This window comes from Scylla paramamosain, chromosome 7 (assembly GCF_035594125.1).
Source record: "Scylla paramamosain isolate STU-SP2022 chromosome 7, ASM3559412v1, whole genome shotgun sequence".
Lineage (NCBI taxonomy): Eukaryota > Metazoa > Arthropoda > Malacostraca > Decapoda > Portunidae > Scylla > Scylla paramamosain.
This window is the reverse complement of record NC_087157.1, coordinates 2,417,308-2,445,000: the sequence shown is the minus strand read 5'-3', so window position 1 is coordinate 2,445,000 and position 27,693 is coordinate 2,417,308. Positions and strand designations below refer to the sequence as shown.

The window sequence follows — 27,693 nt, the reverse complement described above, 5'->3', positions numbered from 1 at the left end:
CCCCACTTTAAGGGGGAGTTTACACGGGGCAATTCCTGGCTGCTTGCAGCCGGGTTTGTGCAGCCGGGAGCGAAATGCAGACAGGATTTGTTGAATTGCTGCAGAAGCCGGGAAACCGCTCTGTCGGTCGAGGACAACTATCAATATAAAACTGAAAATAGGAATAATATTGTTGGAGTGTTTTAGTAATAACCATTGACTGTACCATTATATACAATAAATAAATATTCATTTATTTATAAAAAATGGAAAATAGATGCGGAATTGGTTTGTTTCATAGACTAAAACTCCTTAGTTTGTTTACATCGTCAATGAGTAAGCCAACGGCCCAGCATGTGTGTACCGAACAGAAGGCATCATGAGCACTACAGCCTGCAAGGCTATATATACACCAGGAACGACTCCACAGTCATTTCTTCATTTGCTTTTTCTTCGAGCACAGCAAAATTGCAATTATAGCAACTAGCTCGAAGGAGGAGGACTCCATCTTGATTGTTTATTTTTTTATGCAACAGGCTAGTGGGCCAGCGGCTGCTCTCCACTGTGTGAATGCTTTCTGGTGAAACCTGCCGGCTGCTCCGAGTGGCTGTAAGCAGCCGGGTGAAAAAACATCCCCGTGTAAACCTGTCTTTACGGTTCAAATCACGACGGTAAGTCAATGGAGGCGTTACAGTCACAGAGAACCACGCAGTTTTCCTCCTGCCGCTGTTCCCACGCGGGTCGAGGTTACCTTCCACCCTCGCAGAAAACTCGCGAGTCGATTTACATCCATTCAAATGGGAGCAAAGTAGTAGCAAGATATTGAACCGCAATATTACACAATCACCAACAGAACACAACACAATGAATAACAATCACAAACCTCTCGCGGTCTTGGCGGTTACGCTTCCATTGGCTACCTTGTGCCAGCAACAGATCGTCGACATCCTGAAGTGATTGAAGAATTTAAGGAGCTGAGAAGTAAAAGGTCGTAACCTGGAAATCCGCCATTTTTTTTTTTTTTTTAGTTAGCGCTGGTGTCGTGCCAAATTGCTTCAGGGTCAAAATTTTGATTTTTTTTCCTTTAGCGTTTTAAGGTGTTTTTGAAAATGCATATATGAATCGAAAAATCATGAAAATAAAGTAAAGTAAACATTTTGTGTTTCAAAAGTTTCCATTGGTATAATTTTAGCTAGTATTTTGGTTACAGACTATGGTTAAAACTGTCCCCCTACTTTAACATCGTTTTTCTCAAAAGTAACCCATTACTTCTCAGCTCCTTATATTTTGTCTATAGTCTCTCAACTTGGGTACAATGTCATGAACATCCCCATGAGTTAATCTGTCATGTAGAGAGAGTGAATCCAATGTTGTTGATAATAATATCGTGTTTTATTATTATTATTATTATTATTGTTATTATTATTATTATTATTATTATTATTATTATTATTATTATTATTATCATTATTATTATATTTTTTTGTGGTAAGACGCGGTATTTGGCCCTATTTTACCTTTTCCCACCCGAAAACCCAGCTTCCCAACTAAGTCCCCAACATCGTACGTGATAGGAGCCGAAAAAAAAAAAAAATAGAGCAGCGTGACCCTTCTTAATTACCGTGATTTGTGATATTTACTCAGTATTGCCTACGTATAATCTCTGATGGATTTAGGTAGCTATATGCGTGACTTTTATCTTTTGCTTCGGACTGTAATGTTTGTGATCATCATTTATTGTGTTATGTTCTGTTGGTGATTGTGTAATATTGCAGTTCAGTATCTTGCTACTTCTTTGCTATAGTGCTGCTACTACCGTGCTATTGAATAAATAAAAGGCAGTAGGACTTTTTTGTGTATATCATAGGATGTGGTAGCTACACACATGATATTTCCTCGAAACAAAATCAAGGAAACTCGTGCTCACCGGGGACGCCGTTGCAAAACCTAGCGTATAATTCATCAGTCAACAAACATCCCGTTACAAAGGCGAAAGCTTCGTATCTCTCGGCTACAGACATACTGGCACACTCTATCACCGAGATGTGCTTCCAGAGAACAGGGCAACGCATCTGATCGGCAGACCTACTTGCTGCTAGCATCTTTAGGACACCAGAGCCTGTGGCACCGCAGCCTACACGGCTTGATCACATCTCCAGGAACAAGACCACATCCTAAAATCGTTTCATCCTTAAACGTTTTCGATTCCCGTCTGCCCACTAGACACACAACCCTTAGCTGAACTCCTCAACAACGGTAAGTTTCATATCACGTGGACATTAATGAAGAAACTGTACATAAATATACAGGTGAGGGGTAAAAGAAGTGGTTCGCCCCAATTCACACATCCAAGAAATTGCAATCCATTATTAACACAAAGACGTAAAACTGCAAGTTTAAGAAAGAAAATTAAAAGTTAAATGTAGTAGTTGAAAAATAAAAATTTAAAAGATTTAAGATATTAAAATACACACATCCTAGATATTGTTTGCAATTCATTATTAACAAACCTATAATTACAAAAATTCAAAACAAGGTAAAAAAAAAATAAATAAAATGTAGTAATCGGATAAAGCGTAAAAGCTATGAAACAATAAAATTCATGCTTCTTTTTGCCTACAACTAGCCACGAGTACCATGACCCATATGACGCAGTGAGTGGGACTACAGTGAGCATAAGAAAGTGAACCATCTACACTCTATTGAACTGATATGTTGTGATTAGTATTTATAGTTCTCATAATCAGTATTTGTAACTACTTTTAATTTTTAATTTGTCAACTTGATGAATTTATGTAATAATTTCGAAATTAATCTTCCTCAGGTTTTGATGTACTTACAATGGCAGATGAGAATTGTCCACATTCAGAAGGGATGAATACAAGGTACGTGAGTGAGGAAGACCAGATGTCATGTGACACACTAGAGGTTCAAGCTCAGTTACCCAATTCATCAGGGAAAACTGTTACTGAAGGAAGCAAATTAAATGATGCAGATCCTACTCAAAAAACTACCGAAACAGACAAAGATGAAAATTTTGAAGAGATGACTGAAAAAAATGATGAAGTAGAAAAGATGTCAGAAAATGGCAGTGATGCAAGTAGAACCTCTAATCTCAAGGAAAATGTGGAAGAAAAAATATCTCTTGAATCCTCTACTGAAGATGGAGAAAATGCCTATGACTATGAGCTAATTAGTGGCCAGTATTATTATTCTGACAAATTTTCTGGAAAGAGGTACAGATATGACAAAAATGTTGAGGAATGGATTGAGGTGACTATGGATATGGAAACTGAAAATAACTTTGAACAAGCTGGTGAACCTACTGTAACTGACTGCCAAGTAGTGGATGGCATACAGAGTGACACAAACACTGAACATAAAGGTGAATATACTACAACAACTGATAGTGAAGGGAGAACTTACTACTACGCTGATGACCAGTATTTGTGTCAAGATCGTGAAGGGAATGTATTTTACTTAAATGAAAAAAATGAGTGGAAGCCTTGGGCTGAGAAAGACAATGTGCTATCTTCTGAGTCTTCTAAGTGGTACTTTTGTCAGGGAGATTCAACATTCTATAGGGATAATGTGTCAGGAGTTGTGTATAGATTAGACAAAGAAAACAACAAGTGGGAGAAGTATGAAGGAAAATTGAAAAAGAAAAGACCTTTGATTGATGAGGAAGAGTTTGACACTGATGAGGATGACTCAGATGGAGAATCTGGAGGTGGTCTTGTGCCTCCAGGGGCTAAGGAGGATCCCAATATCAGCTATGATGGTACAACCTACACAAAAGTGGACCCAGTTGATAAGGTGGTTTATGAATGGGACACTGAGAGGCGAGCATGGTTCCCTAAGGTATGTAGATTATTTTTATTGTTTTCAGGTATTAAGTGACTATCATGATTTCAATATCAAAAGTAAAAACCAGATGTCTTCCTTAATTTTTTTTACACTAGATTTGTCTTTCTCTGCTGAGAAAAAAAAAAGGAACTTTTTATGTAACTGATAGCTATTTCCTTGATTTTTATTTTATATTCTAAAAGAAAAGCATATTGCAGGAATCCATTTCAGTTCCAAAGGAACTTGCTCCATAATATGGAGGAATGTTTCAAAATTACTGATGCATGCCCAATTTTACTTTACTCCTGAGTAGGTCAGTAGTGTTGCCAAACTCAAGTAGATGATGACAACAATGCATTCATTAATGTATTTTCTTTATCAGTTCTTTATGTTTATTATTATATCATGTTATTCATATGATAAAAACACTATAATTTTAACAAAATGTAGAACATACCAAAGCAATAAAGATCACTAAATTATGAATTTATGGCAGTAGCCAATCAGTGCTTAGCCTACAAATTTATGTAAATTCACACAGCTTGCATAATTCAGCTTCCAATGAATAGATTATAGTATACATTTTTAGTGAGTTAGATTCTCTCTCACAGCTTGATGAAGATTTCATGGCAACTTACCAGCTGAGTTATGGGTTCAATCCTGATGGAACAGTAAATGAGAATCCACTGAAATTTGATGATGAAAATGAAGAAGAAGAAGAAGCAAAAGCAGCAGAGGAACTGAAACAGAAACTAGAGAATGAAAAGGCAAAAGCAACGAAGAAAAAGCTAAGTATGTACACAATTTTCACCATGTATTATAATGTCAGTGATTCATTGTGTAAGGCAGTATCCAACAAATGAGCTTAGTTCAAGTTAGTGATGCTGTGAAAGTATTAATGCCCAATTAGGTATTGACATTTTCTGGAAAACTTGATTATGTATAGCATATAACTTGAGAAAAGAAAAAAAAAACTTACATGGATACTTTCTGCTTTCTCCCTGGAATATCTTAGAGGATATGACAACTGAAATGTAAACAATATCAGTGAGGTATTGATTGATGAGTTTGATCATGGGAGAAGGAATGACAGGAAAAGAAGAAAGATGTAAAGACAGATGGGGAATTGATGTTTTTAATGGATTGATAATTAAATTTTAGTGAACTGTTTGCACATACTACTTCCTCAGGTTTTATGTACATCACCAGGCCTTGAAAGTTCTCTCTTAAATAAGGTCAGGTTTAGAGAGTTCAGTAAAAGAGATCAAAGAATGAAGTTACTGGTTAACTCTTGCATTAAGTAGTTGGACAGAATAGTGGTAAAAGTAAGTAGAAAGTCTTGTGCAGTGATGTTATAGGAGTGAGGGGAAACATGCAGTTGGGAAGTTTAGAAGAGCAGTCAGCATGAAAATGATGGGAAAATATGGCAAAAGATGCAACTCTGTAGCAAAGTAAGAGAAGTTGAAGTGAGTCAGTCAGAGGGGGAACACTGATGAGATAAAAACTTTTGATTACCCTGTCAAGAACAGCTGTATTAGTGGATTCCCTCCATATATGAAAGGCATGCTCTATACAGGGATGATTAAGGTTCCTGTGTAGAGTGAGCAACTGTGAGGGGAAAAAACTGGCAGACAACACAAGACACCCAGCTTCTTAAAAAATGTTTTGAGAAGAAAAGAGATCAAATTTCTTGTTCAGTTTTAGTGAAGAACATATCAACAATGTTTAATGTGGAAGAGGGAGAAAGTTGTGCCATCAAAGAAGAAGGATTTTTTTTTTTTTTATGTCGGAAGGACACTGGCCAAGGGCAACAAAAATCTAATAAAAAAAAATGCCCATTGAAATGCCAGTCCCATAAAAGGGTCAAAGCAGTGGTCAAAAATTGATGAATAAGTGTCTTGAAACCTCCCTCTTGAAGGAATTCAAGTCATAGGAAGGTGGAAATACAGAAGCAGCCAGGGAGTTCAAGAGTTTACCAGAGAAAGGGATGAATGATTGAGAATACTGGTTAACTCTTGCATTAGAGAGGTGGACAGAATAGGGGTGAGAGAAAGAAGAAAGTCTTGTGCAGCGAGGCCGCAGAAGGAGGGGAGGCATGCAGTTAGCAAGATCAGAAGAGCAGTTAGCATGAAAATAGCGGTAGAAGACAGCTAGATATGCAACATTGCAGCGGTGAGAGAGAGGCTGAAGACAGTCAGTTAGAGGAGAGGAGTTGATGAGACGAAAAGCTTTTGATTCCACCCTGTCTAGAAGAGCAGTATGAGTGGAACCTCCCCAGACATGTGAAGCATACTCCATACATGGACGGATAAGGCCCTTGTACAGAGTTAGCAGCTGGGGGGGTGAGAAAAACTGGCGGAGACATCTCAGAACACCTAAGTTCATAGAAGCTGTTTTAGCTAGAGATGAGATGTGAAGTTTCCAGTTCAGATTATAAGTAAAGGACAGACCAAGGATGTTCAATGTAGAAGAGGGGGACAATTGAATGTCATTGAAGAAGAGGGGATAGTTGTCTGGAATGTTGTGTCGAGTTGATATATGGAGGAATTGAGTTTTTGAGGCATTGAACAATACCAAGTTTGCTCTGCCCCAATCAGAAATTTTAGAAAGCTCAGAAGTCAAGCGTTCTGTGGCTTCCCTGTGTGATATGTTTATCTCCTGAAGTGTTGGACGTCTATGAAAAGACGTGGAAAAGTGCAGGGTGGTATCATCAGCGTAGGAGTGGATAGGACAAGAAGTTTGCTTTAGAAGATCATTAATGAATAATAAGAAGAGAGTGGGTGACAGGACAGAACCCTGAGGAACACCACTGTTAATAGATTTAGGAGAAGAAGAGTGACCGTCTACCACAGCAGCAATAGAATGGTCAGAAAGGAAACTTGAGATGAAGTTACAGAGAGAAGGATAGAAACCATAGGAGGGTAGTTTGGAAATCAAAGCTTTGTGCCAGACTCTATCAAAAGCTTTTGATATGTCCAAGGCAACAGCAAAAGTTTCACCAAAATCTCTAAAAGAGGATGACCAAGACTCAGTAAGGAAAGCCAGAAGATTAGTTGTCTAGAAAATTATATCAAGTGGATATTGGAAGAATTAAAGTCAGAGAGAATGTTGTGAGTGGATTGATGTTTCAATCATATTATTAAGAACAGATTCAAAGACTTTACATGGACATAAATCATAGCAATAGGATGTTAATTTGAGGGATTGGAGTGGTCTTTCTTTTTTAGGAATAGGTTGAATGTAAGTAAACTTCCAATAGGAAGGAAAGGTAGATGTGGATAGGCAGAGGTGGAAGACTTTAACCACACAAGATGTGAGCACTGAAGCACAATTTCTGATAATGATAGGAGGTACTCTGTCTGGTCCAAGAACCTTCTAAGGATTAAGGCCAGAGAGGAGATAAAAAACATCACCATGATGCCAGGCATGAAACTGTCAGAAACTTGTGATGAAAGAGGAATAAACCCAGAATTATCCAGTGTTGAGTTTTTAGCAAAGATCTGAGCAAAGAATTCAGCTTTAATGACAGAAGAGATGGCAGAAGTCTTGAGAGGAATTAGAATTTGAGAGCTGTTGACATTTTCTATTGATGTAGGAATTTTGCCAAGTTGAAGGACAGATTTGGCATGATTTTAGGCAGAAATATAGGTTGCTACTTCCAGGAGATAAAAGGCTAATGTACTCTTTTGTGAGAGCACTCTTTATCATGGATAGCATGAAAGCAAACAGAGTTAAAGCTAATAAGTATCATGTTTTAATTATTACCAATTCAACAGCTTGGTTCCAGATGGATGAGACCCGTAATACCAAGGTATATGTTAGCAACCTACCAGACTCCATGACTGAGAATTCATTTGTTACGCTGATGCAGAAATGTGGCATGATCATGCTTGATGAACAAACTTCCAGACCCAAAGTAAAACTATACAAAGATGAAGAAGGCAACTTCAAAGGAGATGCCCTCTGTACTTACATTAAGGTAAGTGTTCATCCAGTATTTGATTGTCTTTTGAGTTCTTTTCATACTGTATTCTTATTCTTTTATCTATATCTGTTGAAGCCTCAGCATCCCAGAAGGATGGCCTTGGCAGAAGAGCTTTCATCTCTTCTTGTGCTAATAATTCCTTCTTGCTTGTTAAAGTGCCTTGCCTCTGGTAGTATCTCTTCTCTGTTACTCTCCTCTACCCAATCCTTCTGTCTTTCAAGTGGTCTTCCTCTCCTACAGTATAGTTCTGCTCTAAGTTTGGTGATGTCAGATGTGGTAAATCCGATGCAGATGCAGATATAGGTGCTTCTTTTATGTTAACTGGCATGGAGACAAGTAATATCAGATGAAGGGAAAAAGACAATTATTATACCTCTATTTGAAGGTAAAGGTTGTAGGAATGAGTGTAATAGTTATAGGGGATAAGTTTACTTCATGTGCCACATAAAGTCTATGGGAGAGTCTTGACTGAGAGATTAATAGAAGTAACTTGTTGGTTATGGAGTCACCTTTCTCTCTGGTTATATTTGTTATGAGCAGGTCACTAAGAAGGTGTGGGAGCATTTGAAACACCTAGTGACTAGAGACTGTGTAACATTTACAGAAATACTATTGAATACAAGAGTCCCCCAGGAAGCCTGCCATGGGATGTCTCTCCATTGTTAAAAGAATGTAATTACTGTGTTACTCAAAATATAATTTCATTAGTAGCAGAGCAACATGGGAACAGACAGGTACCCACCTCTGTAGATATGAGGACCAGTCATACATATTCATGTGGCCAGAAAAGAAAAGGAGGAATAGGCAAATTTAGGTGGAATATCCATTTCCTTGTTCTCTACCAAATAAAAATTGCAACTGCAGAAACCTAGAGGAAATATATCGCCAGCCTTAAGCCTCATTAGCTAGACAGGAATGTCTTAGTTTCTTTATTTATTTCCTGCTACAGTTGTTCATTTAGCTGAACATGCCTTTCTGGAAGTTTCAATCTATTTAGGCTACCCAGACCTTGCTGAGTAATTATGAGAATAGAAAGTCAAGTAGCCCATGTTTGTAAGGTATGCAGATCAGTACTTTGTGTTTAATTAATACATCCCGCAGCTTTTCTTGATACATGATATTTTATGTAGTATAGTATTCCTTCTGAACATCTGCACTCCATTATTTCTCTAAGTTTCCTTTTTCTCTGTGCTCAGATGTCTTATGGATGTTTTATATAAGACCAAACACCATCTTGTAAAGGGAAGCATACATACACACATTACTTAGTAAAATGGATAATTTATTAATTTGTACACTGCTTACTTTCATATTCACTGTAACTACATGGCTAGTGTTGGACTTGTGTGTTTTATTTAATATATATTTGAATAGAAACTGAGAAGGGAAAATCTCAGTGGTCAGTTGCTGGATTTCTGAAGAGAAAGTATAGGAGATGAAAATATTGTTCACTCTCTTTACTTCATATTAAAAACTTACAAAACAGCCCACACTCCAGAAATGTAATTTTTTTTGCATATCAGAAAAACTGCTTATATCCAAGAAAACTCCATTTTTACTCATTGTTCATTGTTGAGTCATTAACATGTGAAATCCTAACCTCACTGGTCTCACAGAGATAATGCATAGAGGTGGTGCAGAATTGGTGGTTCCAACGATAATCAAGCCTTGGGGAAAGGTAGACACACTGCCAGCGGGAAGAGCGAGGAAATTGTTGAGTGAGGAAGCCATTGTAAGACATCACTGTAGCTGATGGTGCCCACTTCCACTTTCTGCGAGACCAGTTGTAAATCCCTCCCACCCATCTATTAAGAGGAGCTGGTGACAACAATGAATATTAGAATTAGACACAGTTCAATTTACCTGGTACCGAAGTATTAATTTTATGCAATTAGACCATTAGACCATCAACTCTAGTATTAATGATTCATGCTATTATACTCAGAAGTCTCACAAATCTGTACGCATAAATATGGCATGTTAAACGTAATTTTTATTTGATCACTTAATAATCAGTAATCTAGATTTCTAACAGGGCTAAGGTCAGTCTATTTGTCTCATACTTTCATGGCAGTGAGGCCCAATTGGCAGATAAAGCCATTTCTATTCACCACAAAATGATGAATTATTTACCAGGAAATCTTAAAGATTAGGGAAATTCCAAATATGTTCCACTATCAAAAGTTACTAGCTAAAAACTATATATTTATAGGCCATATGGAGCTGACATATCTTTAACTCAGAAACTACACATTTTCTGTGAGTGAGCAACAGATTATGTGTTAATGAAAATGCAAACAAAAATGCAAGTACAGTGACAACAATCACAGGGTTACTAGTTTCAATAATTGTTTGTAGCTCGCCAAACCAATATAGGTATGGTATGCCCTTAAATTACATTGAATTTTCAACACAAAGAAAAAATGTAAATACTTGTTTTTATGTGAAAAGAGGATAGAGAAATACATCTGTGACATAAAGAAACCAACTTTTAGATCTAGAAAGCTGTCTTGAAAGCATTCTAAACTTAATAGGCCATTTTTCAGAATCAAATTTTTCACTTTGAAATATATCTCCTGTTATTTATGCATTGATTTTAGTAAAACAAAGACTCATTTACTACATGATAACATTATTTTCATATTATGGAATATTGAAAAAGAAAAACTGCAGCATAAAAAATCATGAAATTATTTTATTTGTATTTTTTATCTCTTAAAGAAAATATTTATTCTGAACAAATAAAATCTTGTTTCAGCAAAAATTTAGTTGTTACACCAAAGACCTTAGTGTAACCTTTCCTGCTTGTAAAGTATACAACTGTACAATCAAACCTGTAGGAGAGTTAGAGGAACTGGGATAAAAATGGTAGAGGTAAGGATACTTTTGAACTGAAGCATATATCTATTTAGTGATCTTGACTTCACTTAGAATTTTCATGTCAATAGAATCATTGATAAGGATTTTCTAAATGAAGCAGCCACTCTCCTTAAATGCAGTCATATCACTGTATATTGTTGCAATAAGTATGTGATGAAAAATAATAACAATGAGTCATTAGTTGGAATTAAATTTTTGGTATAAATCTCAAATAAAAAGAATATATGAACTTAATATCCTCTTATGACCATGACATTTTTTTCTTTTTACTTAAATGTAACTTACAGTACAAGGGGTGTTCAATGAGTTCTTGGTCTAACCCAGAAGGAGCAAAAATAGACCAAAGGTTCACTCAACTTACTTTTTTTTTTTCTTTCATTTTTCAATGTAATCACCTTTGAATGTGATGCACTCCTCCAGTCTCATCTTCAGCTGTGAAAATCTGTCCCTGAAGAATGGTGGGTTAAATCCTTCCAAAACCTCCTTGACGTCCTCCTTGGTCTCCTTGTCATCAGCGAAAGAGACACCCCAGAGCTGCTTCTTCATGTGCGGGAAAAGTGAAAGTCCGAGAGTGCCAGACTGAGGAAATAAGGAGAATGGGGCACCAATTTGAAACTACAGAACACCGCTTTGTTCATGGCAACTATGCTCTTGTGTGCAGGAGCATTTTTCTGCAAGAGAACACCTCAGGTCACTTTCCCTTGGCATTTCTCAAGTAGAGCCTCCTGAAGCTTCCTTAGTAGATCAGCATAGTATGGTCTGTTAATGGACCATGATCCAAGATGTCCATAAGAAGGATCCTTTCAAGGGCCCACAACACTGTCATGACTTTCTGGGATGACTTCATGATTTTAAATTTTTGTGGCATTGGAGAGAAAGGATGCTTCCATTGCTTATATTTGGCTTTGGTTTCCAGATGAAAGTGAGGAACTAACATTTCATCCTAGGTTACCATTTGAGCCATGAATCCATCCAGATCTGCTCTCGCAAGGGTCAGCATCTCCATTGAAGTCATTATTTGGTTTCTCTTCTACTCATGCATCAGCATTCTTGTGACCCATCAGGCAGACCCCTTGAAAAAGTTGAAGTGATCATGCAAGAAGGTAGCAACAGGTGCATTACTGATCCCCAGTTGAGAAGCAGTTTATTGCACTAAAATTCAGCCATTATCCATGACCATGCTTTCCATCATGGCCATAGTTTCCTTGGTGACTGCAATTGATGGACCACCATTTTGGGGATCATCGTCACATGAGTCTCAGCCCTGCTTGAAGAAAGCAGCCAACATTTGACACTGGAATAGGATAGGACACTGTCTCCTAGTGCTGTGCTCAACTCTTCATGAATCAACTGTAATGCTTTCTCTTGAATCATGGAAAACTTTATTTCAGCTTGCTGTTCAACTTCACTCATTTTGCTGGAAGGTGTCATCCTCACTCACAAAAAGTAACAGTTGAACTAAATATAAAACAATGAGAGGATGCTAGCCTGTCCATTACTTGTTGGAACATGTACGAACATGTTCCAGTCATAGCGGGCTTCTGTCTCCCCTCCAATGTTAGGCCGTGAACTCATTGAAGACCCCTCATATATAAATGTTAGAAAAAATTGTAAAGTAGTGCATCTTACCAAACTCTGAGCGATTGAGGTAGGATCGGATATTGTTATCCTCCCACCTTGTTTCTAAGGCAGCCATTTGGCTGCCAAGATCCTTGCATAAGAAGTGAGCACTATGCCATGTGGCCATTTCACTACTGAAGTAGTAACATCTGTGGCCTAGGTGGATAAAGTCTGGAGGACATGCATAACGCCTATATTGGACTCGTGCCTGGCCATAGACTTTGCCTGTTGGAAAAGATTGATTGAATGGTTTTATTACATAATGGTTAAAATGCTTAAACAAGGCATGTACCTGTATGTCTGTGTTATGCACAAGTGTAAATTAGCTGATGAGATTTAAATTGGTAGTAAAAGGATGCAAAAAAACTACTTAATCCAAAACCAGGAAACTTCATGATTTTGTTCAAACCATAAACATGAAGACAGTTTAGCATGGGTAAGCAGTGGCCAAGTAGTCAGTGCTTGAAAGTAGTGATCTCAGTGATGAGTTCAAGTCCTGCCAGAAGCTGACCATTTTTCAATCTGTTGCTGAATGACTGAAAAATACCCATGTGTTGCCTTTCAATCATATCTTTGACAGTGTTTGCACCAGGAAGTTCTAGGGAAAGGCATGAGCCTCTGCAAAGGTCTCACTCAAAAAACCTTTTGGTGCCACCTTTGGGGGTGCTGACCATCTAAGGTAAAGGTGGGTGCACACACTACAGCTGTGCATGACCTCACTGCTGATCACCATCTCATTGCCTTTGAGCCTGTGATGCTTAATATCCTTTAACCTGGAATGCAGGGCCAGTGTCACATTTGGGTTTTCATTGTTTATCTTCCATAGGTTTCTCCAAGTGTCCATTTCATCTTGTTCTGTGGTTTGAACAATGAATAAGGTGAAATTATATGCAATAAAGTGAAATGATTAAGGTAAAAAAAAAAAGGTCTAATAACAATAAGCAAAATAAAATATAGACCATGGTTGAATGATATGATTGGATAAGTACCCATTAAGACACAAGGTTACAAAATGGCAGTGTGAAGTTGATACTGCTGTGAAAGAGAAAAAATAGGTTTGTTTTTTTAAAAGGAGAAGAGATGGAAATGAGGTAGGGTATTGTAGAGTTTTCTATTGAGCTAGAAGAGAAATTTACTGAGGTAAGATTAGATCCAGATATACTTATCAGACATATGTAGTATGTGTGCCAAACTTTTTCAAAGTGACTAAAAAAATGTAAAGTTGAAATTGAAATGTTATAGTTGAGCAGTGTGTGAAAACTGACAGAACTAGATGACAATGAAAATATAAAACATTCTTACAACAGACAACTATGCAGTGTTCAAAAGAGACAGGAAACATCTAAAGATATTAAAGCTAGTCATCAGTTTGTGATGATTAAAGTTTGTGAGATTAAAGCAAAAGCTAAACTTAGAAGATGCAGAAAGAACATGAGATTCAAAGGTTTGAGGTTAAATGCACATAAAACAAAAACCATAGTTTATATGAGGGTGGCAGCATTGTAATAATTGAACATAATGTGGTATGCAGAAAGAATATAAACTCACAAGAGTGATTTGGACTTTGACAAAGTCAAACAGCTTTATTTTATTTATTTTTATTTTTTTTACCATATTGTCACAAACTGGAAATTAAATTATGTTGAATTAATAGTCTGTAGGAACACTTGTTATGAACTAAAATTATGTTATTTCAACTACAGCAGAAGAACAATGATAAATAGTGGACTAAAGAAATCGTGACAGATTCCATCTTCTTGTCCAACTGATTATCACTATTTTTTTTCATTCATTGTCATTTTTTGCTTTTAAACTGAACAAAATTCATTTCAGCAACTTTCAAGTAAATACAGATTTCAAAACAGCTGACCTCTAGTAGCCAGAAGGATTAAAAGCAGGACTGGGATTGTAGAAGCCTTCATGATTCACACTGGAGTAATCTGTTCTCAGGAGTGGACAGTGGACAGATGAGGACAATTTGAGTTGCTTGGTACACTTAAGTTTGTGTACATGTAGCAGTGTCACTTGTATTCTATACTGAAATTTATATGTGTATGACATTTTTTTTGGTGGGGGGATTTTATGGAGATCACAACACTTCCATAGAAAATTTAACATTTTAATGAGGTAAAAGACTTGATACAATTTATCAGCAATGGCATCCCAAGTGTCGCATCTTCAGGTTGATAAGATTGCAGACAAGTGCTGTGCTGTGATATTTTTTGTAAGTGTTTACTGATTAAGGTCACTAATAATTTTCTCAATTTCCTTTAAAACTGGTATTTTATTCAAGTTTATTTACCAGCTTAACAGGAACATTTTATATTGTAATTTATGTATAGTACTGTTCTGCTTTGAAAATATGAGCATCTCCACTGAATGAATTCTTATGAACTTCCACACTTATATGAAGTTCATGTGACTACCTTGAAGACTGTTGCATTAACCAGATAATATCTGTAAAACTGTTATATCACTCAAAATAATTATTAGCTTCACAAAATTAAAGTATGCATTGTAGGTAATATATTTGCTATTCAGATAGTACACTATTTAAGTTTTGCCCATGGTTTCTCATAACATTTTCCAAGTTCTTTTTTGGTGTGTGTTGCATGCTATTTGGGATCTCACATTTTTGGTTAATTTTACCTAAATATTTTGTTTTGCCATGTAATCTCATGGTATTCAACATTTTGTTATAAAGTGGAATGTTGGTCTTTGTTTATCCAGGAAACAGCTTATCAATGTAGTAAAATGTGAAATCTGGAACACCTCCAGTTCCAAGCACTCTGGTTAATGGATTTGCTATCTAAAGTGGAACATCATTACTTCACTACTCTGTTGAATGGAAAAAGTTGCAACAGTGTAGTCTCAATAAAATGACATACTGATGACTTCAACAAGTCCATTAAGGCTTGTGAAATAGAATGAGATGATTGATTAAAAAGAAAAAAAAAAGAACAATATGAATGTGAGTACATGGTATGTTTTTAAACCCTTTTGAAATTTTCATCAAGGTGTCTTGTAAAATGTGGACATTCAAACTTTAGGGAAAACTGTAATTTTGTACTGTTAGCAGTGGAGTTCATTCTAACCTGATAGTGCTTAATCTCATAATATTTCAGATATAAAAAAAGTAATCTGGTTTTTGTCTTTCTTTTTCTTCTCCTTTTAGTGAAGCAAGTTTAGTATAGTATGGAATACATTTTCACTTCAATTAGCTACACCATTTTGCAAATACGTTAGGTTGAACTAGTTATTTTTAAGAGTTCAATAAATATATATTGACAGACATGTAATTTGTACTCATTGAATTGAATTATATGTTCCTTTCAAGGCTCTAGTGAATTATATATGGCATATTATTCACTTGTAAGTCTTTGTCAATGTTTTTCTTGTGAAAGGGAGAAGGAAAGAGAGAGAGATTTTCTCTGTCAGTCTTCTCCAATGCTTCAAGGGGATGTAATGAAGTGGAGAAAGGAGTTATTTCTCAGATTAGTGGCTTTTAGCTAAATGATGATAATACATGAACAATATCCATAACTTGCAGGTGGAATCAGTGAAACTGGCCGAGCAGATTCTAGATGGCTATCAAGTTGGGAATATGAAGATACATGTGGAGCAGGCCAAATTCCAACAGAAAGGTGAATATAACCCCAAACTCAAGCCTCGCAAAAAAGGAAAAAAAGAGCTCGAAAGGCTGAAGAAAAAGCAGGAAAAGTAAGTTTTTTTATATTGTCTTCATGATTGTCTTACTTTTTATGTTGAAATAATGTTATTTGCATCTTTTAGGATGAAACTAATGCAATCTTTTTAATTAATTCTTAACCATTTATATGTGATCAGTGAGTGATCATATAAACGTGTCTCAAACCATTCAGCCTAATATTCATTCTGTGAAGTGTTGTCTGCATGATCTGTCAGAACTGGGCATTTTATGTTATTTATTTACTGTTCATTCCAAATATTGTAATGTAAGCAATGGAAATCATAAACAAAGAATCCATATCCACAAGCTCCATTGTTCTTGAGAAATTGCAATTGATATGCATGAAGAAAGACAGAGAGTGGAGTTTGAACAAGAAAAGAGAATCATTGTTGTTATCTTGAGTGTGTAATTTAGATTTTTTTACTTTTTTCTCATTCTTTTATTTTGAGGCCTGTTACCAATAATTTCCCTAAGGGGATAGCTATAATAGAAGAGTTTCTGTAATGACAGACACAGGAGCCACACATCCCACTTGGTCATGGGGTGCATCTTATTGTTTGATGAGTAATGTGCTGGTCTTTCAATACTCAGGTCCTGGATTTGTTTTGGGAGCTTTCTCCCAAAGGTCAGATTTATTTGAGCTTCCAGTTCAGTTGTTCAGTATTTCAATATACACAATATGTTCTAGTTGTGCCCTAGTTTGTGACTAAACAAGTGGGTGGTTCCTGGTTTGAGGCAATACATTCCCATCTAATCTTGCATTCCTATCTTGCCCACTCTGACCCTCTCATTCTCCTTTCACCATCTCTTACACATATTCTGTTACTGTCCTCACTTTTCATAGAATATCACACTCTTGCACCCACTGCTTCTACTATACTCACATACTTATATATCATAATCATATCTTTGTGCCATTCTTCTTCATTTGATCAGATCACCTTTGGGTGTTGTTTGAGCCACACATCCACTCCACATCTCATTCTTTATTACTTATTTACCAGATCTTCATTATTTTCACCATTTCTTCCTTGCACAGGCCAATCATTTCTCAGGTAAGTCATTTTAACTGCTTAATCTCTGCCTCTCATTGCAATCTGTACATGTGAATGGTGTTATGATTATCCCATCATGCAGGTCTGTGTACACTAGAACACAATTTGTTTAAGACATCTCGGATTACATTATGAAGTTCATTGAAATATTAGTGTACAGAACACAATATGTTTGAGACATCTTGGATTACAGTATGAAGTTCATTGAAATATTAGTGCCTGAGACTTGTATACTGTCAGGTCATGAATCATACCTACCATGGGGCATCTACCATTGCCACTATTCACATTGATGTCAGTTTAGCAAGAAGGCTTGGCTGCAGCCACTCCTGCCACACCTGTAATAATCTATAATCTCAAGGTTGAGCCAACCCACTTACTCTGTCATCTGCTCAGATAAGCTTTTAACCTAGTTAGGGATAAAATTTGCCAGATATGTTGTGCTGGAGAGAAAATATGTTCATCTAATTATCTTTTCAGAAATTTATAGTTTCCACAAACATTTACATAAATATACACTGAAGTACTATATACAGATATACTCATATATATACATGTGTGGACATATTTAGATACATATATGCATATTGAACAGATTTATAAAGGTACATAGTACAGGTATGGATTCTTTGAAAATAGGTCACTGAAATAACATGCCAGGAAATGAGCTCCAGGGCTAAAGCACAGGCCTAATGTGATAGAAAGAGTGAAAAAAAAAAAAAAAACTGTTGTTAGTGTGGATGAATGAAAAGCAGCTGGCTGGAGATAGTGCTACTGAGGCAATAATTTGTGAATAGGCTAGTCACATTGGTTTGTTCTTTAACAGAAAAATAACACTTTTAAAAATGGGAAAAAAATGCAATGTTTCTGAGGCTGGAACAAATTAACTGTATTTACATTCATTTCAGTAAGAAAAATTGTTTTGTTAGGCAAAGATCTTGGTTCACAAACCGAGTCATGGAATGGATTAAGTTCATGAACCGAGGTTCCACTGTTTTTAGTTTTTTGCTCCATCATGATACAGTGACATGACATTATTATTAAATTCAGTAACTATACTGTAAATGCTGTTAAAGAAGCTAACTTCTCTTTTTATTTATTGATAATCTTAAATAACAACACAAAGGTGGAATTATAATAAATTTGTAAGAGTAAATCCCAGTTATCCAAATTTTCAATTCTGCTGAAACTGCTCACCTTCCCAAGAAGCATTCACTGAAACAGTCCCCTGCTATAGTAGATTTCATGCAAAGTCTTCCAGGTATAACTGTTCTGTACTTATTTTTGCAGGTTATTTGATTGGCGACCAGAGCCTATGAGGGGACAGAGGAAGAAATGGGAGAACACAGTTGTGATCCGCAATGTGTTTGATCCAAAGGAGTTTGAAGTTGCCATGGACAAAATCCTAGATCACAAAGAAGCCATGAGGAGCCAGGCTTCAAACTTTGGCAAAATAAAGAAGTTGGAACTGTTTGATGTAAGATCAATGTTTTTCTGCAGTGTTTATTTATTAATAATATGTATAAGCTGGTGTTGAATAGATTTACTTTTACTGTCATCTTTCTGGCTATCATGGAGTATTTTTCATTCATCCAAATTATATGAATATAAAGACATAAATCAAGTATATTTTTCCATGCAACTTAGCAGTCAAGTGGTAAACATAATTGGCTCACAGTTAGAAGATTTAATGTTAAAATATCCTGTGAAGTGAAGACAGTATTGGTCTCTTTTCACACCATTTTATTAAATAAGCTTCTTTCCTTTTTCTCTATAAGTACTGCCTAGGTTAGGTTAGTGCTTCAGTAGCACTCAACTATTTCCTTTCTTTATATTGAATTTACTTGGGCTAACCCTTTTTAAAAATCTCAACTAGAAGTTTCACATCTTACCTCTTGCTAAAGTAGCTTTTATGAAGTTATCATTAGTGCACTTCAAAATGAAGAACAACAGTTACATAAAAGAAACATTTAATTTCAACCCTTGTGCCATCCATATTCAGTAACTATACTGTAAATGCTGTTAAAGAAGCTAACTTTCTCTTTTTATTTATTGATAATCTTAAATAACAACACAAAGGTGGAATTATAATAAATTTGTAAGAGTAAATCCCAGTTATCCAGTTATCCCAGTTGTTGACTGGGAAGCCCTTGACCTGAATAACCTGCTTCAGACATTATGGCACAAAATCAGCAAGATGTTTACAGTATGGAACTGGAATTTCTATTTTATTCTCATTTGTATGCTCTCCACCTATCTTCACTCTGTCATCCCTCAAGCTGACAAACTCTGGAACTTTTTTTTTTATTATGCAGGAAGGACACTGGCCAAGGGCAACAAAAATCCAATAAAAAAAATGCCCACTGAAATGCCAGTCCCATAAAAGGGTCAAAGCAGTAGTCAAAAATTGATGAATAAGTGTCTTGAAACCTCCCTCTTGAAGGAATTCAAGTCATAGGAAGGTGGAAATACAGAAGCAGGCAGGGAGTTCCAGAGTTTACTTTTTCCTTTTTCCTTTTTCCTCCTTCCTGTGATTTGAAATATCTCAATAGAGAAATATCATCTGAACATCTTCAGAACTTAATTAATCAGCTAACTTTTTTTTTTTTTCTCATGTTGCACTAATTTTTGGAAGTAGCATTTTAGTAAGCATTTCTTCTCCACTCTTTTCCCCTTCATCAGCCTTCATTCATGACAAAATAATAACACTAACAAAAAGATTACATATATAAATCAGAAAAATGACAAAATAATGTAATTCTTAATTTAAAGTATTGTAAATCCAATGTACTAAAATCACAATTCACCTCTACATTGTGCATAAATATATGATACGCAATGACACATAAATAAAAATAATACATAAATGAATAATACACAATTGCTCAAAGATGCCAAAAATACTGCAAATTTAGGGAATAAATACCATTTTTTTTAATTCATATCCATTGATATTTAGTAATACAAGGGAAAATTAAAAGTGCTTGTATATACATGGTAATCTTTAATCTCACCAGCAATCATCTCTTCCTTAGCTGCATCCTGAAGGTGTGGTTCAAGTCACATTTGAAGAAGTAGAAAGTGCAGATATGTGTGTGGCCACCCTTCATAAGCGGATGTATGCAGGACGCACATTATACGTCACCACCTGGGATGGAAAGGAGAAGTTCAAGTGAGTTTTTAATTATTTTTTTATAACTTTATCTTACTTAGTGCCCCCATGGTGAAGTGACCGTGTTTCTGGATGAGAAATGACATCCACCACAGACTCGAAGGCTAATGAAATGGAAATTATTACAGCTGAAGTGTATTTATCTTTGATGTATTCCAAGGTTAGAAGTGTTGCATAATTGTGTGTAATAGTGTTTATAGCAAAATACCTATAATGCTATTGTGTCTCACACAGGCATTATGACTTCTTTGTGAATGCAATATGGAAAATCATTTAATTCCTTGATACTGGGTACTCAGGTGCCCAGTATGTTAGAATCTACATCATAAGCTTGTGACCTGATCAAGTTAATATTTTTATCTAATTCCAGTAGAATTTCTTATATTGGGTCTGAGCCAGTGTTGCCATCTTGAATCATTAGATGGCATTAGGCAAAACTTCAAAAGTTCAAAATTATTAGTATTTAAATTGTTTGTGTTAAATTGGGCATTAGAACACACTTGATAATTATGTGGACAGCAAACTCCTTGCATTGAGGTGTTACAAAAAGCATTGAATTTGTTTTACATCTAGCCTGCATCACACATAACTTAGGCCCTCTCCCATACACATATTGCACCCTCAGCACATAAGAAATAACACCAACGTACACTTTAAATTTAATGCACTGCCATCCGTGGGGTCTGCGGCCATCTTGGATATGCATGTGCACTCCAGTGTTTGTGCTGTGGCATCCCAAGATAAAAGCACAGGTTAGTGAGTGGGGCAGTTTATTATGTATAGTGTACATGTTAGCCTCTTCACACACACTCTTGATTTCCTTTCATGGGCATGACCCTCCACCTTAACATTGTAGTCAGCCTAAGCTGTGTGTGATGCAGGTTAGATGTGAAACATCTAACCTTTACTCCTAAAACACATTTTTTTTCGCTTACCTTCATCACACATAGCAAGTACCCCACCCTCCTCCCTGCTTCATGCCTTTCATAGCAAACACTAGAGTGCACATATTCAACCAAAATGTCCATGGCACCCAGGGGCGGCAGTGCATTCAGTTTAAAGGTATATGGTGGTGTTAATTTTATATGCTGTGGGTGCAATTTGCAAATGCAACAGAGCCTAAGCTATGTGTGATGCATTTAATTGAAAGAAAAATCATTCTAGATTAAAAATACTATTTAATGCCAAAAGTGCTAAATTGTTAACTTCAGTCTGGGCTAGACTGAGTCAGAGGCTCTTTTTGCCAACAGGGAGCAAACAGAAGGTGCCAACATGCTGCTTGCTTTACTGTTTGCAGGAAGGAAGGAGAAGAAGAAATAGTTATCATACAAACTACTATACTTTCATGCCCCTACAGAACCTAAATTCTAGAGTATGGGAAGTGGGTCGGGGATGTGATGACCAGACATATAGGTAGGGAGTAACCTCACTCCAATAAGTTGCCTGTGAGTCTTTTAGTTGTGCAAGTCAAATTAACTGCCATTCATCATTCTCTTGGTCCTGCAAGTCAAACTAATTACCATGTTCACCAGGGGGCAGCACTATCACAAAACGACCACAAACAAGGGAAAAGAGCAATGTCTCACTGCATTTTTAAAGTTTTCACATATCTTAGTATCAAAATTGGCAATTTCTGTCAGAATTGATGATTGGGTAGAGTTAAATTTACTGGTAAAGTTTAAAATGTCAAAATGGAAACTCTTGAAATTCCAGATTATACTGATATAGGCTAGAGCAGCTGTTTTCTGTCAGAAAAAAGGCTGCAAGTATACTGATGCAAGTGAGAATAGTGATGAAGAAATTGAAAATCAGAAACTTGCTTTGCTTAAAGAGGGAAATTATACATTGTAATTTACATGGTTTTTGTCCACAGGATTGAGGAGACTGCTGCTGAGCGGGAAGAGAGAATTAGGAAGTGGAATGAGTTCCTGGAAACAGAAGCAACAGCTAGTAAATAGTTTCTGGGAATGGAACCAAAAAACACTGCAGTATACTCTGTCTCACATAAACTGGCAAAGCTTGCTCCCCCCTCCTGTGGGAGCAAGAGGAAGGGCATAGCTACACAGTGGCTGGTGATTAGTTGACAGAATCCAAGATAGGCTGGTCAGAAAGGAAATGGGTAATTTGACAGCACCTCACTCTTTCATTTATATTTCCTTGAATATAGTTGTAAGCTTCAAGTGAAACATCACAATATCACCCTAAATAAATTTACCAAGACTGGATACAAGAATCAGCAGGAATATTATGATGTAGAAAGCAAGTGGAGGTGGTGAAATACACAGCAGGAGAAATAGGTGAGTGACGGGGGCAAAGAGAGAGCTCACCGTGCTGTGCTTGGATCTGATCTGGGCCACTGTAGTCACCACTGTAAGACTAATTGTTTGATAAAGGTCTAAGTTACTTCCTTTAATTTGTATTATTATATGCATTGTAATTAAACATCATAATATTGCAAGGAATGTAAAGTCACTTCAGTGCATCATTAAGTATGAAAATATGAACACATCTGTTAAGAAAGAATAGGTCAAGAGTCCTTAGTGCAAATCAATCAGATCCATCAAACACAGGTGACCGCGTGAGGATTCGTGACCTGACCTTGACATACTAAGCCCACCTTTCCTCATCTCCCTCCTCCTGTCCACATGTGTGTGTGTGTGTGTGTGTGTGTAAGAACTGAAACATCAACTTTTAAATAAAAAAAAATATCTATGGAATAATGATAAGAATGGATGGTGGTGTATTCAATTACTATTACAATTACATTAAAGTATCATGACTCCAAGGATAAGTACAAATGCTCTGTTTTATACTTTAACTCAAGTCCGAGTCTGAGTACTTTGCATGTACAAGCACATTTTTACTAATGCAAGGGGTGAAGGATGATAGAAAGTGGGAGAGGTCATTAGGCAGGGAAGACAGATTATTAATATTTGTGAAGAAAGATGCCTGAATAGGAGGAGTGAAGGAAGTTTTACTGCTATGGCAAGAAACTGTATGGATGATGGACAATTAATAAATGGAACGTTTTTCTTGGTGCCTCAACCTAAACTTTGCATTCAAACAATGAGAGAGAGAGAGAGAGTTTGGATGAGGATTATCAGTAGATTACCACCTCACCCACACCTTTATGGTTATCAAAATTAATCCAAACTAAAGCTACACCATCCACTCTCCACCAGCTAATCTCAGGTTTTGAAGGACAGGATATGCTGTGTCCCCACCCTCCTGCAGGGAAGGCTTCCCTTCACCAGTTTATGTGAGACAGAGTATAGTAAGAAACTGTTAGTTATCATGTCATACACTATTCCCCAAACCATATGGTTTGGCTCCTGAATATTACTATGGTTGGTGAATTTGCAGTCTAAGTTGATATAGTAATGTAGAAATAAGGATCAGGGGAATCTTGGCATGGTATACAAGAGGCAAAAAAGTAAAAACTGAGCACTATCACAGAGCAATGAAACTCACAGATAAGTAGTTCATATGTATATTTTTCCTTGTGTGGTTAAGTCGCAACTATCTGTCAGATTTTCTGATGTTCCTTTGTTCTAATCTTGAAATTATTCTCCTATTAAAGATACATAATCTTTTATCTGTATGTATTCATAAAACCAGACATTTATTGCAAAGATGCCATCTGCATGCAAAGAACTTGCTTTAGTACAAAACTGATAACATTAATTAGAAACTGGTGCTTCATTATATCATGAATGTATTTTCATAAAATCATATTAAGGTTCAATGAACTCCTTGAAATAGCATAATGAATAACTTTTGTGGTATTGCACTGCAACTGTAAAATCCATTCACTTAGACCATAAACCACATCTTGAATTATCTACCAAATTGGAGAGCTGATCATGTTTATTAATTTTATAACCATTAGTGCCACAACAACATAGTGCACAGAGGCAGTTGTTAAAAAAAAATATATGGTTCTTATTATCATTAAGACTGTACTCTAATTTTTGCAGAAGACAGTGTAACAGCCTCAGAAAGTTTTCTAAAAGATTTACTGTAAAAGACAAAAGTTAGCAAAAATCTTACTCTTTTACATCCAAAAACCATGGCAACACTAACAAATATCTCTCAGACACAGTGATACACTGCAGGAGATAACACATCGTTAGGTACACCATACAAAAGATTGCATAAAGGTCATGACTAAAAGAAAGCATATAAAGCACAGGGCAACACCAACACACTTGTGCATTAAGAGCATGCATGTGTAGCACTGAACAATACCAAGAGCCACCAGTGTTATGCACAACAGAAGAAAACATACCACACAGCAGCACCAACACACTCATGCATTGCAGGACAAACCAAGATAAGTCCATTAATGCAGAGCATGCCACAACACTCAACAGGAAACACAGCCATGACACACACATCATACAAGCAGATAAATAAACAAACCAAGCAGATTATAGTATCTGATCCCTAAATAAACAAATTCACAAACCTTTTGTTGTCCTGCATTGCATATTCATGCAATGAATATTGGGATATACCAGATGCTGGAAGAAGAAGAGAGAGAGAGAGAAATCACCCTCATGTATACTATATACAAGCAGGCATATGTACAATTAGGATACATTGTAGCAATCAAGTGGAGCACACATCATAAACATAGTAATATACAATACACAATAGTTTACATTCAGCACATGCAGCAACAAAGTGCAGCAGACATCTTGAGTAGGGAGATGTATGTACAAAAACAACAGTTGAGAAAGAGAGTTGTTAAGACTTAATGCTTTTGATTTCACCTTCGAGAGAGAGCAGTATGGGTGGAGCTCCCCATTATATGAAGTGGCCTTTTATAAGGTCTCTGTACAAGTTACTATTTATGTTGGTGAGGAAAGGAAGTGGAGACTGCTCAGAATGCCTAATTTCATAGATGTTTTAGTAAAAGATGAGGTATCAAGTTTTCAGTTTAAATTTTTAGTAAAGAACAGATTAAAGATATTAAATACAGAGGAGGGGAACAGTTGAGTGTCACTGAAGAAGAGGGGATAATTATCTGGAAGGTTGTATTGAGTTGATAGATGGAGGAATTGAGTTTTTGAGACACAATGTCACAAAGTTTGCTCTTTCCCAATCATATATTTTAGAATGATCAGAAGTCAGGCATTTTGTGGCTTCCTTGCATGAATTATTCAGTTCCTGAAGGGTTGAACATCTAGGAAAAGATGAGGAACAATGCAGAGTGGTATCATTAGTGAAGGAGTGGATGGGCCAATGAATTTCATTTAGGAAATTTATGGAAAATAGTCCAAAGAGAGTGGATGTCTAGAACAGAATCATGAGGAACACCAGTGTTAATACACTTAGGAGGAGAACAATGACCATCTACTACAGGATCAATAAAACGGTAAGGAAGGAAACTTAAGTTGAGAAGTTACAAAAAGGAAAGAAGCCATAGGAGAGTACTTTGTAAGTTAAAGCATTGTGTCAAGTGCTTTTGATATAAATGAAAGTTTCACCAAAATCCTTACAAAGAGACAGACCAAGATTCAGTGAGGAAGGTCAAGATTGCTGGAAGAGCACCCACGATACTGGCAATCAGATATAAGGTTGTGAATTTGTAGATATTTAAGTCTTTCTGTTATGGATTGATGAAAAAACTTTAGTAAGAAAGCAAAATTAAATCCATTGGTAGATAGTTTGAATGGTAAGAGTAATCACCCTTTTCAGGCACTTTCAGCAGGAAGAAAAGATAGATGGTGACAAACAGTTATGTAGAACAATAGGAGGAAACCCATCAGGTCCATAAGACTGTTGAAGGTTAAGGCCAGGTAGTGGATGATAGGGAGAAACAAGCCGTGAGTCATCCAAAAATGTAAAGCGCATGAGTTTCATGCGCTTTACATTTATTATTTATTTAAGTAATTCTTGTAATATAATTTCGTTATTATTATTATTATTATTATCATTATTATTATTATTATTATTATTATTATTATTATTATTGTTATTATTATTATTAGTTGTTGTTGTTGTTGTTGCTACTGCTGCTGCTGCTGGTGCTATTATTTTATTCTGCTTATTGTTCTCTCTCTCTCTCTCTCTCTCTCTCTCTCTCTCTCTCTCTCTCTCTCTCTCTCTCTCTCTCTCTCTCTCTCTCTCTCTCTCTCTCTCTCATATTTTTATTTTATTTTATTTTTTTATTTTATTTTATTGTATTTTATTTTTTGGGGGTAGCACACCTGATCGATCTTCTTATGCAGGTGTCCAGCACATCCTATTCTTGCAACAAACATCCTATAATTACTTTTAATTGGTACATAGTTATGCATGGAGAAAAGTTATTGCATGCATCTGATAACTTTAGAAGCCTGAAAAAAAAAAAAAAACACCAACAAATAGTTTTCGTTACATTTATTTATTTATCCTTATTATTATTTTGATTTTGAAGACTCAAGAGTACCTTTCCGGTGGCGGTGAGGTATTTACATATGGTGCTGTATGTGCATCATGCAGGGAGAGAGCACGACTGCTTGTTCAAAAAGTGGACCGAATTCTAAATGTCTGTTAATATTTATGTGTATACTCACACATACAAGATTCATCGATAGTGTAATAGCTGACATATTATCAGCAAGATCGAGATATACTAATCCAAGTTCTTTCAGCCGAAGTCAGAATCAGCCGAATTTACTGTACTCTTTGTCCTTACTGACCTTGATGATTTGAATTCTTCATACCAATGATTGGCGTCTGATTTTGCAACTAAATGTATGTCATTTGATAAGAAATGTATAAAAATTTAACATTTATTACAAAGTTCGACTCACTGTATTAGCATAGCTATGCTAGGAATGTTGCAGGCATGGACACTTGGTAGGCACTGCATGGTTATTGATCCGCCAAATGGGCGCTGTCCTCTCTCACCCTGCCAGTATAGGTCACTCCGAAGACATCGGTCAAGGTCATTCATAGTATAATCTTACAACGATGTTAAGAAAACAGAACCTAGAAATGCCTGATTGCGTTGTAATCAACAATACTCATATCTTCACAAAATGCTAATGTATGGCGAGAGTTGGCATATAGTGTATTGTTTTTACCACAAATAATTTGAGGAGTTATTGATTGCTTGAACCTGTCATTTTTGGCGGGACACCAATTAGGATTTAAGGATATTACGTATGCTTTAAAACAAGCAGAATTGGCATGTAATATTTGTCAGTCCTTATATGATGTAAACGTGCACTACTAGTATGTTCATGCCAAGATATACAAATAACGTGCAATTGATATTAAAAAAACAAAAACAAAAAAACAAAACAATTACCGTGTGATAAGATAGGTGGGACAATGACACTGTGGATAAGGGTAACGTGGCACCAGACATTGGTGAGACACCCAAAGCGGGGGTATTACCGTGCCAACAGTGTGCAGTGCTGTGTGTGACAGTGTCACTTTGTCGTGACCTTGG

At 36.3% G+C, this 27,693-nt stretch overlaps 3 protein-coding genes and 1 long non-coding RNA gene across 4 annotated transcripts in view; 1 reads left to right on the top strand and 3 right to left on the bottom strand.

Moving 5' to 3' along the window:
- The window catches only part of LOC135101903 (uncharacterized), a 9,272-nt gene extending 8,331 nt beyond the window's left edge, over window positions 1–941 (bottom strand). The window contains exon 1 of the mRNA XM_064006237.1: window positions 863–941. Within this exon, the coding sequence (XP_063862307.1) occupies window positions 863–926 (64 nt within the window). The 5' untranslated portion in view covers window positions 927–941. The remainder of the gene's footprint in view (window positions 1–862) is intronic.
- Window positions 942–1,752: 811 nt separating this feature from the next.
- On the top strand, window positions 1,753–23,841 carry LOC135101901 (17S U2 SnRNP complex component HTATSF1-like). Its single transcript, XM_064006231.1, has 8 exons — window positions 1,753–2,235; window positions 2,804–3,840; window positions 4,437–4,617; window positions 7,602–7,804; window positions 15,861–16,030; window positions 18,365–18,551; window positions 20,110–20,246; window positions 22,120–23,841. The coding sequence occupies exons 2-8, from the start codon at window positions 2,821–2,823 to the stop codon at window positions 22,202–22,204; spliced, it is 1,983 nt and encodes a 660-aa protein (XP_063862301.1). The 5' UTR covers window positions 1,753–2,235; window positions 2,804–2,820; the 3' UTR covers window positions 22,205–23,841.
- LOC135101904 (C-type Lectin CRL-like) lies at window positions 9,076–14,380 on the bottom strand. The gene is made up of 3 exons (XM_064006238.1): window positions 14,181–14,380; window positions 12,320–12,535; window positions 9,076–9,628 (listed from the first exon to the last, which is right to left on the bottom strand). Exons 1-3 carry the CDS (start codon window positions 14,230–14,232, stop codon window positions 9,366–9,368), a joined length of 531 nt encoding a protein of 176 aa, XP_063862308.1. The 5' UTR covers window positions 14,233–14,380; the 3' UTR covers window positions 9,076–9,365.
- LOC135101905 (uncharacterized) lies at window positions 17,546–27,688 on the bottom strand. The gene is made up of 2 exons (XR_010269440.1): window positions 27,550–27,688; window positions 17,546–20,222 (listed from the first exon to the last, which is right to left on the bottom strand). It is a non-coding gene; the product is annotated as an uncharacterized LOC135101905 (long non-coding RNA).
- Window positions 27,689–27,693: the final 5 nt, after the last annotated feature.

What these genes read in the sequence shown, in the direction of transcription:
- LOC135101901 (XM_064006231.1), top strand. Translation starts at nt 2,821, where the DNA reads ATGGCAGATGAGAATTGTCCACATTCAGAAGGGATGAATACAAGGTAC. An exon ending in CTGAAGAAAAAGCAGGAAAA is followed by an intron (nt 16,031 to 18,364) that starts GTAAGTTTTTTT and finishes TTATTTTTGCAG; the next exon opens with GTTATTTGATTGGCGACCAG. An exon ending in AGAAGTTGGAACTGTTTGAT is followed by an intron (nt 18,552 to 20,109) that starts GTAAGATCAATG and finishes TCTCTTCCTTAG; the next exon opens with CTGCATCCTGAAGGTGTGGT.
- LOC135101904 (XM_064006238.1), bottom strand. Translation starts at nt 14,232, where the DNA reads ATGAAGGCTTCTACAATCCCAGTCCTGCTTTTAATCCTTCTGGCTACT. An exon ending in AATCCTTCTGGCTACTAGAG is followed by an intron (nt 12,536 to 14,180) that starts GTCAGCTGTTTT and finishes CTTTTCCAACAG; the next exon opens with GCAAAGTCTATGGCCAGGCA. An exon ending in CCTCAATCGCTCAGAGTTTG is followed by an intron (nt 9,629 to 12,319) that starts GTAAGATGCACT and finishes TGTTGTCACCAG; the next exon opens with CTCCTCTTAATAGATGGGTG.